Source organism: Triticum aestivum, chromosome 4D (assembly GCF_018294505.1).
Source record: "Triticum aestivum cultivar Chinese Spring chromosome 4D, IWGSC CS RefSeq v2.1, whole genome shotgun sequence".
Lineage (NCBI taxonomy): Eukaryota > Viridiplantae > Streptophyta > Magnoliopsida > Poales > Poaceae > Triticum > Triticum aestivum.
The window spans coordinates 205,077,010-205,093,025 of NC_057805.1; the positions used below are offsets into that span (position 1 = coordinate 205,077,010).

General features: G+C 45.4%; 1 protein-coding gene across 1 annotated transcript; it reads left to right on the plus strand.

Annotated features, from left to right (window-relative positions):
• Positions 1-9,386: 9,386 nt before the first annotated feature.
• Positions 9,387-13,586, plus strand: LOC123097277 (pre-mRNA-processing factor 17). The gene is made up of 2 exons (XM_044518981.1): positions 9,387-11,190; positions 13,148-13,586. Exons 1-2 carry the CDS (start codon positions 9,485-9,487, stop codon positions 13,152-13,154), a joined length of 1,713 nt encoding a protein of 570 aa, XP_044374916.1. The 5' UTR covers positions 9,387-9,484; the 3' UTR covers positions 13,155-13,586.
• Positions 13,587-16,016: the final 2,430 nt, after the last annotated feature.

The following is a 16,016-nucleotide window of genomic DNA, read 5'->3' on the forward strand; positions in this document are numbered from 1 at the left end:
TCAAGAGGAAGACGGACGCTGATAGTAGTGTTACTATCTACAAAGATCGAATTGTCGCAGAAGGTTTTCGGCAACTTCAAGGTGTTGACTACGATAAGATTTTCTCACTCGTAGCGATGCTTAAGTCTGTCCGAATCATGTTAGCAATTGCCACATTTTATGAAATCTGGCAAATGGATGTCAAAACTACATTCCTTAATGGATTTCTTAAAGAAGAGTTGTATATGATGCAACAAGAAGGCTTTGTCAATCCTAAAGGTGCTAACAACCCAGCGATCCATCTATGGACTGGTGCAAGCATCTCGGAGTTGGAATATACGCTTTGATAAGGTGATCAAAGCATATGGTTTTATACACACTTTTGGTGAAGCCTGTATTTACAAGAAAGTGAGTGGGGGCACTACAGGCTTTCTGATAAGTATATTTGAATGACATATTGTTGATCATAAATGATGTAGAATTTTTGGGAAAGCATAAAGGAGTGTTTGAAAGGAGTTTTTCAAAGAAAGACCTCGGTGAAGCTGCTTATATATTGAGCATCAAGATCTATAGATATAGATCAAGATACTTGATAAGTGTTTTTTCAATGAGTACATACCTTGACATGTTTTTTGAAGTAGTTTAAAATGGAACAGTCAAAGAAGGAGTTCTTTCCTGTGTTACAAGGTGTGAAGTTGAGTAAAGACTCAAAACTCGACCACGGCAGAAAATAAAAAGAGAATGAAACATCATTCCCTATGCCTCGGTTATAGGTTCTATAAAGTATGCTATGATGTGTACCAGACCTATTGTGTACCTCACCATGAGTTTGGCAAGAGGGTACAATAGTGATCCAGGAGTGGATCACTAGACAACGGTCAAAATTATCCTTAGTGGAATAAGGACATGTTTCTTGGTTATGGAGGTGACAAAAAGTTCATCGTAAAGGGTTACGTCGATGCAAGCTTTGACATTGATCCGGATGACTCTAAGTCTCAATCTGGATACATATTGAAAGTGGGAGCAATTAGCTAGAGTATCTCCGTGCAGATCATTATAAACATAAAAATTTGCAAAATACATACGACTCTGAATGTGGCAGACCCATTGACTAAACTTCTCTCACAAGCAAAACATAATCACACCTTAGTACTCTTTGGGTGTTAATCACACAGCGATGTGAACTAGATTATTGACTCTAGTAAACCCTTTGGGTGTTAGTCACATGGAGATGTGAACTAATCACAAAAAGATGTGAACTAATCACAAAAAGATGTGAACTATTGGTGTTAAATCACATGATGATGTGAACTAGATTATTGACTCTAGTTCAAGTGGGAGACTGAAGGAAATATGCCCTAGAGGCAATAATAAAGTTGTTATTTATATTTCCTTATATCATGATAAATGTTTATTATTCATGCTAGAATTGTATTAACCAGAAACTGTGTGAATACATAGACAAAACAGAATGTCCCTAGTATGCCTCTACTTGACTAGCTCGTTAATCAAAGATGGTTAAGTTTCCTGACCATAGACATGTGTTGTCATTTGATGAACGGGATCACATCATTAGAAAATGATGTGATGGACAAGACCCATCCGTTAGCTTAGCATTATGATCGTTTCGTTTTATTGCTATTGCTTTCTTCATGACTTATACATGTTCCTCTAACTATGATATTATGCAACTCCCGAATACCGGAGGAACACCTTGTGTGCTATCAAACGTCACAACGTAACTGGGTGATTATAAAGATGCTCTACATGTGTCTCCGATGGTGTTTGTTGAGTTGGCATAGATCGAGATTAGGATTTGTCACTCCGTGTATCGGAGAGGTATCTCTGGCCCTCTCGGTAATGCACATCACTACGAGCCTTGCAAGCAATGTGACTAATGAGTTAGTCATGGGATGATGCATTACAGAACGAGTAAAGAGACTTGCCGGTAACGAGATTGAACTAGGTACGATGATACCGATGATCGAATCTCGGGCAAGTAACATACCGATGACAAAGGGAACAACGTATGTTGTTATGCGGTTTGACCGATAAAGATCTTCGTAGAATATGTAGGAACCAATATGAGCATCCAGGTTCCGCTATTGGTTATTGACCGGAGATGTGTCTCGGTCATGTCTACATAGTTCTCGAACCCGTAGGGTCCGCACGCTTAATAATCGATGCTGATTTGTATTATGAGTTATGTGATTTGATGACCGAAGTTTGTTCGAAGTCCCGGATGAGATCATGGACATGGCGAGGAGTCTCGAAATGGTCGAGAGATAAATATCGATATATTGGAAGGTTATATTCGGACACCGGAATGGTTCCGAAGTGTTTCGGGTATTTTCTGGAGTACCGGGAGGTTACCGGAACCCCCCGGGGAAGTAATGGGCCTTAATGGGCTTTAGTGGAAAGGAGAGAAGGGCCTCAAAGGGTGGCCGCCCCCCCCCCGTGGGCTGGTCCAAATTGAATTAGGAGGGTGCGGCACCCCCCTCTTTCCTTCTCCCCTCTTCTCCCTTCCCTTCCTTCTCCTAGTTGGACTAGGAAGGGGGGGGCGAATCCTACTTGGATCGGGAGTCCAAGTAAGACCCCCCCCCTTGGCGCGCCCCCTCTAGGGCCGGCCTCCTCTTCCCCCTCCTTTATATACATGGGAAGGGGGCACCCCAAAGACACACCAAGTCTTCTCTTAGCCGTGTGCGGTGCCCCCCTCCACAGTTACACACCTCGGTCATATCGTCGCAGTGCTTAGGCGAAGCCCTGCGTCGGTAACTTCATCATCACCGTCGCCACGCTGTCATGCTGACGGAACTCTCCCTCGTCCTCAGGCTGCTCAAGAGCTCAAGGGACGTCATCGTGTTGAACGTGTGCTGAACACGGAGGTGCCGTACGTTTGGTGCTTGGATTGGTTGGATCGCGAAGACGTTCGACTACATCAACCGCGTTACTAAACGCATCCGCTTTCGGTCTACGAGGGTAGGTGGACACACTCTCCCCTCTCGTTGCTGTGCATCTCCTAGTTAGAGTAGGATTTTTTTTGAATTACCACGTTCCCCAACAGTCTGTAGTCGGATCGTCAAAGTCGTCTCCACCAAATCGATAATTATCATCTCATCGAAATATCGGGACCCTCGCCTCTATCAACTGGTATCAGTTTTTAGGTTGCTCGGTGAGATTTTCCAGTTTTTCGTAGTTAGATTGCATCTGTTCTTCATACCTAGAGTCCAAGAAAAAAGCCACAAAAAAGAGTTAGATTAGTTCATCTGTATCCCACACAGTCTGAGCCTTTCGCTATTATCACTTAGTTTTTGCATTGTTGAATTTTTGGTTGAATCGTGTGTCGAGTTGCTAGTTTTAGTGTCTAAACTTTTAGAGTTTCGAGTTCTAGTCACGTTTTATTCACGCTGCATACGCATACACCATTGTCCACTTCATAGTCATCTTCCGCTGTCACATATTATTTCCACCGCCGCTCGTCATCCATCTGTTGTTGACGTACATCACCATCGCCTCCAAATTTTTGTACACCATCATATGTGTGTGTCTTGCCATTATCATAGTTTCGAAGTATAGGACAAGAACAAAAAAAGGGCAGGATTTTGTTTGTGATCAGATCTTGTTCATCGGTTGGAGAAAAAAACAGTACAGATCTATTTGCTTCGGTTGGTTCATTGATGCCCACGTCATGCATGTGCTTAACTCACGAAGAGAAAGTTTCCTTGGGTTGCTAGTCACGTGGAGATAGGTCCTACAAAATTCTGATAGAAAAAAAGAGAATTGTCTCCCACAAAATAGGAGTAGTTCGGAGACGCAAAAGTAGTAGGAGAGAATCACGTGGCTGTTATTATTTTGAGGAAGCTGAGATTGATTCGATTTCTTTCCTAGTTTGCCACATTTAGAACTTCGGATCAGCAGAAAAAGAGAGAGAATCAGATCGAATCCTCCTGGTTTGGTAACTTCGGATCAGCAAAAAAGAGAGAGAGAGAATCAGACTGAATCCTCTTGGTTTGGTAGCTTCGGATCAGCAAAAAAAACGAGAATAAAAGGCAAGCTTGGTGCGGCCTAAAAGAAAGAGACAATGTTTGGCAAGGAATAAAGTGCTAATTTGTGGTTTTGGTTTAATAGAAAAAAAAGAAAAGCTATTTTTCCTTGCTCGTTTTGGGGAAGATAAAAAAGGAGAATTTAAAGAGTACGATTCCTGCCTTGTTTGGATTGTTTTCTTTGGAATACGTGACGGTACTACTACCAATTTCGTTTTGGCTATTCTAGCCCGTAAAAACAAGAGCCAATTTATTTTGGAAAGTTGGATCAGCTGCTGATATGGGGATCTTTTTGCAGAGGAAAGTTTGGACGTGTTAAAAGGAAAGAAGTCGAGAAAATAAACTTACTAGATTTTTGTTGGGATCTGCGCCCCAAAAAAGGCATAGTGTGTTGGTCTTTGGTCTGATTTTGCGGGGAGTTTTCTAAGGCGTTTGACCGCAAAAGAAAAGACAACAGCAAGGAAAGAGCACTTGCGTTGTTAGTTTGGATCTTGGAAAGAAAAGAAAAAGGTGGAGAGAGAAATTGCTTGGGTGCACACGCGAGGGAGAACATTACAGACAGTACGCTGACTTGTTTGGTGATTTGGGCAGTTTTGTTTCGTGGCTGGAAGCTAGTTCCAGATTTATTTCTCTGCTCTGTGCATCTATCTGATTTTTCATTGCATGCACCGCTTCACGTCAACTCTTATTCGTTCGCCACCACAATATTATTGACACCTTGCTTGCTCTGTCACTTCACTTTATACAATATCTGTAAGTTTTTTTTGCGGTTGTTCCTTCGCGTTGCCGTGTGATTTCACTGATGTCTTAGGCTAGCGTCTCTAGTACAGTCTAGCCTAGTACCAGCACTTGACCACTTTGAACGAATTTTCAGCTTGCATTAATTAACGTGGTTGTAGCATTTTTTCACATATATAAAGCCAACCCAGCTCCACATATTTCTACACCGTACATACATGCGTTCACCTGGCAATCGCTTTACCCAACTTTTGGAGTTATTTAACACCGCTGGTTGCCGGCCACCACCTGCTGCATGGTAAGAACTTGTAAGACATTGATATTTGCTATACTGTGAGCGTTTACCACCACATCCTAGTAGTCCATAGGAACATTATTCTCAGATTTTGTTTCTTGTTTTCTACTAAATATGGCAGGTTCCAGAGTCAGTTGGGCTTCATCGATCGTGGGAGACGTGCCACCACCTCCGAAAATACAACCACCGTCACAAGAGGCGCAAAGACATCAGAATGCGCACAATCAGGTTCTTGTTTCCGAGCCACCTGTTAATGGTCGTTTTAAGCCTGATTTATATATTGAATGGAAGTTCAAAATAAATGCTATATTTGCTTCCCATAATTTTTCTGAACGTCAAAAAGTTAAGCTCGCGGTTGGTACATTCACTGGTATTACTACTGTTTGGTGGAGTGAACATTGTCGGTTATACCCTGATTATGTACCTAATACTTGGGATGATTTAAAACTTGTCATGAGAGATAGATTTGTCGATGTATATTATACTCGTGGCATGATTAGAAAACTACAACATTTAAAATAAGGTAGTGACACCGTAACAAAATATTATGATGAATTACAAACTACCTTGTTGCACTCCTTTTTAGAGGAAACTGAAGATAATTTTATGGATAGATTTTGGGGAGGGTTAAACCATGATATTCAGGAGATACTAATGCATGAAGAGTGTTATCCTATGGACCATTTCTTTCATCTTGCTTGCAAAGCTGAACAGGAAATAAAACAACGTGCTGCTCACAAGGAGAATAAGATTAAGGTGCACATTCCAAGAGACGATACGGTTGTTCCTTCAACTACTAGGCGTACTATGAAAACCACATCCGTGGTTGTGAGGACTACATCACCTCCACCATGTGACACATCACCTCCGAGAGTGCCTACATCATCTGAGTTGATCATAAGAGGTAATGACAAAGGTACCAATCTTCCACCTCCACATGAGTATGATGAATGCCTTGTCAAATTAATTGAACCATGCGATGAGCTACCCACTACTTTGATCACACCAGCTATTCTAGAGGACTATGTTCATGATTTTACTTTTCCATGCGATCAAACACTTTTGAGTGAACCCATTGAATTAACTATTGATGCGAAAGAACCATGTGAATCAGGGAATAAATCATATTTGTATCAAATACGTTTGAAAATAGTTATGCCAATGTTTAATCATTTTGATATGACCTCTAAACTTGGTGATGGTTCATCAAGGTTGGGATGGTTTAATGATGAGCATTGCCAATATTTTGTTACGATTAAGAGCTTCACTTATATGTGCAAACTGAGTTGCAATATTTTCATGCCTTTGACTTCTTGTGTTAATATATTGGCTTTATATTTCACGACTTTTGAAGGGTGCTCTTGTATAACCGTGTCACATGTGCCACAACTGAGATCAGTAAAAATGGATGACATATACATATACAACATGTACACCTTGTCTCTTTTGTTAGCCATATTTCAGATTAAGCAACGCCGAGGACGGATTTGTTTTCAAGAAGAGGAGGATGATGAGGACATGGCTAGCACAGTTACACCCACACCCCCTGCTACTATACCTATTGGACCAATAACTAGAGCTCGCGCATGCCAGTTAATTATCAGGTACTTTCGTTTCTTGGTAATATTTCTAATGTTCATGAGAATGTGATGCTGCCTAACTTATATATATCTGTGTTGGTTACAGTTGAAGCACCTAGTATGGACAAGAAGAATGAACACTGGAGCATGGTCAAGCACTATGATGAAGGCGTGCGCGAAGGGAACAAGAGCGGAGTTTCCGGAGGAGATTTCCGCATTTTGAAGCCACCATGATGACATACAAGAAGATGGACGAAATATACAACATGTCTTAGACAAATTTCGTCCATAGCTTATTATTGGTGTTGTGCCATCTTAGTTTTGGGCTAGGCCCATGTACTTTCGAAATAACTGTCATTTGGCTATTTTAGAGTCCATATTATAGGGGAAACGACTTAGGAGGTGTTTTAGTCCCACCTTGCCAAGGGTGGACGAAATCCCCTATCTTTTCCCCTATAAATACAACCCTTAAGGCACCGTTTAGACTTGGGTTTTAATTAGTTAAAAGTTAGCCATTGCTGCAACTTCGTGTACTTCGTTTGTGTCCAACGACAAGACCAAGACCGCTTTTAGAACCCCACTTTTATCAACACTTCATGTATATACGCAATATTCAGATTGCTTTATCATATTATTGCTTGCAGAAATTGACCTTCGTGGTCAGGTTGATCATGCTCCGGCATGGTCAATAACCTCTCGGAGTTGGTTTGGCGATTGCTAAGGCGTAGCATCGTTGCACGTCTATAGTCGGATCGTAAAAGTCATTTCCACCAAATCGATAATTATCATCTCATTGAAAGATCGGGACCATCGCCTCTATCACTGCCCGCTCGATCGTCTGCTCCCACGGCTCGCTCGCTAGCTGTTGCGTCGCTTGCTAAAAGAAACTGCCCGCTTGATTACTTTTTTTCTTCACTCAAAAAATGCTACAGTACGTACTCGTTTTCTTGGAAAAACAAACTGATTTGCTACAGTATGTACTCTTGTCCTTCGAAAAAAGTTTATCGAATTAAAAAAAATTCATCGAATTCGACAAAAGTTCATCGAATTTGAAAAAGTTCACCGAATTCAAAAAAAAGTTCACCCCGTTCGAAAAAGTTCATTGAATTTGAAACAAAGTTCACTGAATTCAAGAAAAAGTTCACCGAGTTCAAAACAAGTTCATCGAATTCGGGAAAAGTTCATCGAATTCTGAAAAAAGTTCATCGAAATCGAAAAAAAGTTCACTGAATTCGAAAAAAAGTTCACCGAATTTGAAAATAGTTCATCGAATTTGATAAAAAAATTCAACAATATTAAATAAGAAGTTCACGGATTTGAAAAAGTTCATCGAACCTAGGAAGAAGAAAAAGAAAAAAGAAAAACGAAACAGAAAAACACAAACAAAAAATAAAGAAGAAGAAAAGACATAATTATATGAAAGTTAGCACCTCAGTTGTGGATGGCGCGATGGTTTCTGCAGCCTAATTAATCAGTACTATTAATCAGGACGTCCGCAGTACCAATCAATCGGCTGATCTTTGAGAAAGACCAGCCCCCTTGCCAACCGTTCGATCACATGCGCATAGCCGTTCGATCACATGTTGCAGTCCGTCTTTCCTCCGCTCGCCTCGCATCTACCGGGCACCCCGCTCGTGACAAATCCAACAGCACACCGGTAGTGCTGCGTCGCTCACTCGCCGGAGTGCAAATCGTAGGTTGCAATAGCCCAGCCGTCATAACACATATGCAAGACACCGTGGTCCCGATGATGCTCCAATACAACACTGGTGGCCCAGTGATGCGACAATATAGCACCGGCGACGCTCCATAGCAACACCGGCGGCCCCCGATGACGCTCCATAGCAACACCGCTGCCTCGATGACGCTCCATAGCAACGCCGACGATGCTCCAATACAACATTGCTGGCCTAACGACGCTCCATAGCAACACCGGCGGCCATCGACGACACTCCATAGCAACACCAGCGGTCCCCGGCGACGCTCCATAGTAACACCTACGTGTTGCGTTGCAGCTCCGCCGTCGGCGCACAACACCACGCCCCGTTGCACTGCAGCTACATCACTCACCATCGTGTTGCACTGTAGCTCCGCCGACGACGCGCAGCACCATGGCCATTGCACTGCAACTCCACCGCCGATGCATGGTTGTTGCACTGCAGCTTCTCCGCCCACCACTGATGTGTTGCACTGCAGCTCTACCGTCGCTGCGCAGCGGCACGCCCGTTGAACTGCAGCTCCGCCGCCCACCGACGACGGAGCAGCCCGCGCCCCCCGGCTCACATCACCGAGCCCGCCTTGCAGCACGGCACATGGCTGCCCGTCTACCCTGGCGCCCCAGCCACCGTAGATGGTTTTCCCTACGACACCAGCGGCGGCAGCAGAGAAAAAAAGCAAGGCCATGGCGAGGAGCAGTACGAGAGAAAGCCATGGAGAGAAGAAAAGGGGATTGCGTTTCGGTGAAAGGACAGGGATGGGATTAGTGGTTCCCGTGAGATAAGGGGAGTGGACACGAGGCGTGTCTAGCAAGCGGTTTACATGAGTAGAAAATCAGTCGGTTGATTTAGATTGTTTTCCTTTTTTTTAAGATAGGACGTCCGCAGTTCGACTCCCAGTAATAGCAGATTTTTTTTGTGTGTGATTAACACAGGAGAAAAAGCTAGATGGGCCGGCCCAGCGGAGCAGGGGTATGCGCCCATTTGCGGAATGTACTGTTGTATCGGGCACAGAGGGCGCCGAATAGGATTTAGCCAAATCTCCTTCCGTCCTCTCCTCGTGAGTCGCGGCCTCGTAGACAAATCTTCCCTGTCCCGACGAAACCCTAACCCTAGATCGCCAGCCCGCCCGCCATGGATCTTCTCCAGTCCTCGTACGCGCCTGGCGACGCATCCTCGCCGGAGGACGAGTCGCTCTCCTCCCCGGACACCTCCCCGCTCCGCCTCCCCTCCAAGTCCGCCGCCCCCGCCGTCGATGAGACAGCGCTCGCGCTATCCGCCGCCGCCGCTTCCACCTCCCGTCCTCTCGACCCCTCTCTCCACCTCATCCCCTTCAACCCCACCGCCGACCAGCTCTGGGCGCCCGTCCTCGGTCCTCAGCACCCCCACGCGCCCATCTCATCCGCCTCTGGTCACCGTAACCACAAGCTCGGTCACGTCGAAGACGCAGCGCTCCTCCCCTTCCTCTTCGACGAGCAGTATAACACTTTCCATCGCTTCGGCTACGCATCTGACCCCTCCGGCCTCCACATCATCGGTGACGCGCAGCCACAGGCGCCCGACCTCGACACCGTCTACAACCTCCCTCCTTCTGAGCACAAGCGCCGCCGCATCCAATCCAGGGAGGAAAACCACGAGCCCCTCCCCCCAGAGGCCCAAAACCCTGCATCCGACGAGTGGGTCGTGCACAACAAACAGAGTCCCTGGGCTGGCAATCGGGAGGGCCCGCCTGTGGAGCTCACGGACGAGCAGAGACAGTACGCCGAGGCACATGCGGCCAAGAAGGCTGAGAAGGAGGCACGAGGCGAAGGGAAGGAGAAAACAGAGGTGGTGGTCAAGAGCACCTTCCATGGGAAGGAGGAGAAGGACTACCAGGGACGATCGTGGATCACTCCACCCAAGGATGCCAAGGCGACCAACGAGCGCTGTTATATTCCCAAGAGGTGTGTACATGAGTGGATTGGACACACCAAGGGGGTCTCAGCGATCAGATTTTTTCCCAAGTATGGCCATCTATTGCTGTCTGCAAGTATGGATTGTAAGATTAAAATTTGGGACGTGCTTGAGTCGAAGACATGTATGCGGACTTACATGGGGCACTCCAAGGCGGTACGGGATATATCGTTCTCTAATGACGGTAGTAAGTTCTTGAGTGCTGGCTATGACCGGAATATTCAGTATTGGGATACCGAAACTGGGCAGGTGATCTCAACCTTCTCTACTGGTAAGGTACCTTATGTCGTGAAGCTCAATCCTGATGAAGATAAGCAGCATATTCTCCTTGCTGGGATGAGTGACAAGAAGATTGTGCAGTGGGATATGAAGTCAGGGCAGATCACACAGGAATATGATCAGCACTTGGGGGCGGTGAACACTATTACCTTTGTAGATAATAATAGGAGGTTTGTGACATCTAGCGATGACAAGTCTCTTCGTGTGTGGGAGTTTGGCATCCCTGTAGTTATTAAGTATATCAGTGAGCCGCACATGCACTCCATGCCGTCTATTGCAGTACACCCGAACTCTAACTGGCTGGCAGCACAGAGCTTGGACAATCAGATACTGATATACAGCACCAAGGAAAGGTTTCAACTTAATAAGAAGAAGAGGTTTGCAGGCCACATTGTGGCAGGTTATGCTTGTCAGGTGAGCTTCTCTCCTGATGGGAGGTTTGTGATGTCAGGAGACGGTGAAGGTAGTTGCTGGTTCTGGGACTGGAAAAGCTGCAGGAGATTCAAGACATTGAAGTGCCACAATGGAGTTTGCATTGGATGTGAGTGGCATCCGTTGGAGACTAGCAAGGTTGCAACATGTGGATGGGATGGCGTCATAAAATACTGGTAAGTTGACAAGATAAACATATGAAAACACCTTATATTTTATTCTGCAGTTTTTAACAGATTTGTACTAGTGCACCATTGCTGTTTAAATTGTTTCAGTAAGTAGTTATTGAAATTCATGGGGCCCACGTTGGATTTAGATTGTGCAGTAGGTCTTTTAGTATTATTGTAATAACACTTTCCCCTTCTGTATTTTATTTTATCCATACTGTTTTATTTAGCTGGAAGGGTAGTTTAGTTTGCAATTGCAGTAACGTCCATTACATTCAGATTATCAAGACCACACAAACTTGATTATGATGTCCTTGCAAAAACTTATGGCTAGAACTTGTGTAATATACTCCCTCTGTCCCATAATATAAGAACGTTTTTTGCACTACACTACTGTAAAAAACGTTCTTATATTATGGGACGGAGGGAGTAGTAGTTATGTGCCTTACCTAGGGCATGTTTACTTCATTGTTATGTTTTGATGAACTAGACATCTCTACCTCTTTGCTCTAAATATTCTTTTGTTTATTTTGTTACTGATTGTGTTGGCTCCTTGGTGCTCCCTTATCTACCATTTCTTGATGCTTTTGCTGTTGACCTGATGCTGTTATGATGATTGGTTGTACCTGGACAAGTGCTGCGTGAAGTCGGATCTATTCATTTTACCCACTTATCTGATCCATCTTCTACATGCCGCTGAAAATTAAACATGTCCTGGATGATATATTTCTACCCCATTTGAAAGAACTTGCAAATTAAAAATTCAGCTTATGCTGATTGGTTGGGTGCAGAACTGGATAAATGAGAATTCTGCCTTTACTTGCTAGTTGCCAAGGGCATTTCCAACGCTGCCCATCAAAACGGACACCCAAAACGTTTCCAACTCTATACATCAAATGCCCGCATCTGTTTTTTTATCCTATATCCAAAACACTTGAAATAAGTAAGATAAATATCATCTTTGGTCCATAATCATTTTGTGTTAATATTTCAATGAAACAATAATTCAAATATAAATATTACGACCCAAACATGAAGTTCTGCAATAAAAAGTTCAAATTTGTGTTCAACTTAGTCGGACATATTTTTTAGTTCTCCACTCCTATCGCCCACAAATGCCGAATCACATCATTCTGGAGTTGCTCGATGGCGAATCTGTTGATGCATTTGGATAAGTTCGTCGAACGTCGTCAGATTCTGCTCGGAAGATCAATAGGATCACCCATTTGCTCAAATTCAAGATCATGGCGTATTGCGTCACCCTCATCCTCCACAATCAGGTTGTGCATGATCACACAAGCTGTCGTCACCTCCCACAACGTCTCTTTGCAGTTCATCGAACAACTGCAAAACAGGCTTGGAGCACTCAAATGCCCTCTCGACATCCTTTCTAGCTTCTTTGTCTTTGGGCAAAGTGAGATCTTTTCTTACCCCTTGTCTCAAAGATGGTCTTGATGAAGGTCGCCTCTTGATGAAGGTCGCCCACGAAGGATAGATAACATCACAAAGATAATAGCCCATGTTGTACTCATGGCCTTATATTTTAGTCTATGTTACTTTTATATGTTGATAGGTGTTTCTTTGGTTTGCTGCGGATAGATTCTCATGTCAACCTGCGGATTCGTTAATGTATTTGTTTTCCTGTAAAATTGCTCATATGTAGAATCTTACCTCGACAATTTGATGATTGTTGAGTTTATTACATTTGCAAGAATAATTTTTGATGCAGCTTTTTTGTTCTTAAGTTGTGTTAAAGTAAGTGCCTGTGTCTAAAATCGTGGAGATAAACAAAATGTATGAAGGATCTATTGTAGGAGCTATACTTTATCTGGTGTTTGCCCGAATAACTATATGCATATTTCTGCTTAAAACCTCATTTCTGTTTTTCTCTCTCTATTAATTGTGTTATTTCCTTGCAATTTTCTTTACTTGTGGTGTGGCATTAACTCTTTTGTACAACTTGCAGGGATTAAAGATTTGGCAATTTAGGCAGAAACATTGCTCGAGATGCTGCAAAGCCCACATGCCAATTGAATTCACAAGGATTCAACTTTCAGTTGAGACTGTAAGCCCACATGCCTGGCTGGAAAGTTTCGATGTCACTAGTGAAAACATGAGAGAACAGAAAACAGGCCCATATATTTCCAACTACCGTCTAGTTCATAGTAATGTACTGTGTACCATACATGATGCACCATTCAGTTTTTCAACTTTACTTTACCTTCACTTGTAGGACTTCGGTTTCAGTGTATCTTCGTTTTGCTGGTGCAACTTTTGTACTACCCGAGTGACAAAATCTGCACTGATTTCTGGGAAATGTTCCCAGCGAAATCCCCTCCTTAATGCTCCAATCAGTCTGTAACAAAATACTAATAATATTTGATTCTTTGGCTACGATTGTTATACTCCCTGCGCTTTCCTTTTAGTATAATATTAGTAAGATGCCCGTGCTATGCTACGGGCTAAGAAATGATTAATACAATAATATTTAAGATATAATCAAGAGACTCGTACGCGACATTGATCAAAACGACCATATATCGTTGATAGGTGCACAACTGAATATACGGTTTCCAACTGATAACCCCTTGGTTCAAGCCAAAGATTTTCTCCTCCATCTTCATTTTACAAGAAGACTTGGTGTTCTTCCTACTCGGGTTTCTCAATGCTTGCCCTGTCCTATATTGAGGGGCATAGAGCATGCGGCAAATAGATAATCCATCCACATACGTTTGACAATTATGGCGACTCGGATCTCTGAGTCCAAATTAATCTATGTCTCCAGCTCCTCTTTGCTAATGGTACCTCGTGGATCAGAGAAAAGTGATGATGCAACATTCCCAACCACTTTGCATGATTTAAAATGAAACAAGTAACTTAGGCCAACTTCAACGCACGCGAGCACACGGACGGTTGTTTTGTCCTATTTGCATATGTTTACGTCAAAAAAATATGCCCATGTTTGGCTTTTGTCTAAGGCTCCAACGTGGTCGACTCATCTCAAAAAAGTGTCCGACCGCGTCCTCACAGCGCCCGCCTGCGCCTTGCCCACGCTCACCCGCGAGCTCGCACGGCCCCCTGCCGCACCCACCTGCGCTATCGAGCTCGCACGCCCGCCTCGCCCGCCCGGCCGCTCTCCCACGCTCCCCCGTGCTCGCCCAACGGGGTTGCTGCAGCAGCGCCCGATGCTGTCGTGGTTCAGGTCACCTGGCGCCGCTGCGCCCGCATGCTTGCCAGATCCAGTTCGTATCCCACCGCCTCGTCGCGTCCTCGCCCTGCCCGCTCGTCATGTCTTGCCCGCCCGCCGCGCCCTGGATCGGGATGAGGTGTGGCCCTCCAAGAGCGCTCGACTGGGGAGGCAGGGGCGCCGCCGTGCCTGGCCTTGAGCGGCGTCGGAGGAAGCGTCGGAGGCCTCGAATGCCTAGCGTTGCTACTTGTGGGCGGCGTGGACGGGGAAGAGAGAAAAAGGTGAGAGAGAGGTGGGAGGTGGGTGGGTGTGTGATAGGTGGGCCAGGCCGCACATGCAGCGGACATAGTCGGATAACGGAGACACATAAAATGTCCGGTTTGTGTCCCCTTCATACCCAAATCACGAGCAAGTTTGATAAAAAATGAGGTTGAACAAATACAGAACGGACAAAATAATGATATGAGGTCTGCGGTTGGGTCATTGTTTTTATCCATTAGACACAATAGGACACGTATGGACAAATGGGGTCGTGCATTGTCCACGTAACAACCTACAATGCCTGCATTCCATGTAGCCAATCCGAGCAGCTGTATCGTTCTCCATAGCTCGAGAACCTGCTCCGCGCAACCCAATGGTGAATTCTCCCAGTCCCAACGCATTGGAGCAGCACACACATGGTTCATCTAGCTGCCGGCCGACTCCTCCCAAGTACTGCCTGCTGTTGGCTTGCTCACAGCATGCGCTAGCTTGACGACCACCATCTTAGTGCTCGTTCTAGTACTGCTCATGTACCTGGTGTCCGTTGGTAGAGGTTTCCATCTGTTTGGTGGGGTAGTTTGCCCCTATAATCGGTCCACATAACAGAAGGCTCAGATTAGAACAAGCACACACTCACGGAAGACACCAGAACCTACTGCAGCTGGAAACTTGCAGAAAGGACCTCCAAACAAAGAAGAATACAACCACGCCCCTGGAGGCCCCAAAGACAGCCGCACGCATCTGGCCGCTGTCGCCGTCGACGCCGCGAATCCATCCGTGGGCTGGAGAAGCGCCTTGCAGGAAGCTGCGTTGTGTGAGACGCAACGGAAGCCACTACGAATAGAGGCACCAAACTGATGAATGCTATTAGCCGAGAAGACAGCCCGCGCTCCACCGCCCTGGATCTCCTTCTCCGGCGAGAAGGGCCACCAGATCCCTCGTCCAGCTAGCTACAAACCGATCTCTAGAACAGCTGGCATCTGCAAGTCGCCGTGAACCAAACCTTAGGTGGCCATCGCCGCCGCAGCACCTGTACAACTCCTCACTAGCCCAGTGGCAGCTCCAGGGCGAGAACCACCGAGGCAGGATGGGGCCGGAGGACAAAAGGCCAGAGTCGATGTCGTCACCGCCGCCTCAACAACGCCGACCAGACCATACAGGCGCGAGATGCGGCAGAGGCGAGGACCACTTTATTGGACGCGACGGCGCCGCCCAACCAACCCCTAGCTACACGCCAGCGGAGTCCCGGAGCTGCCCCACGCCACCCGAGGCCAGGCGGAGGCGAAGAGGAGCGGGAGATTGCCGGTGAAAAATCTCCTCTCGGTCGCTCCCTCGACTGAGCGGATAGGTATGTTTCTGCATAAGGGAAGCTGGGTTGTCGTTGGAT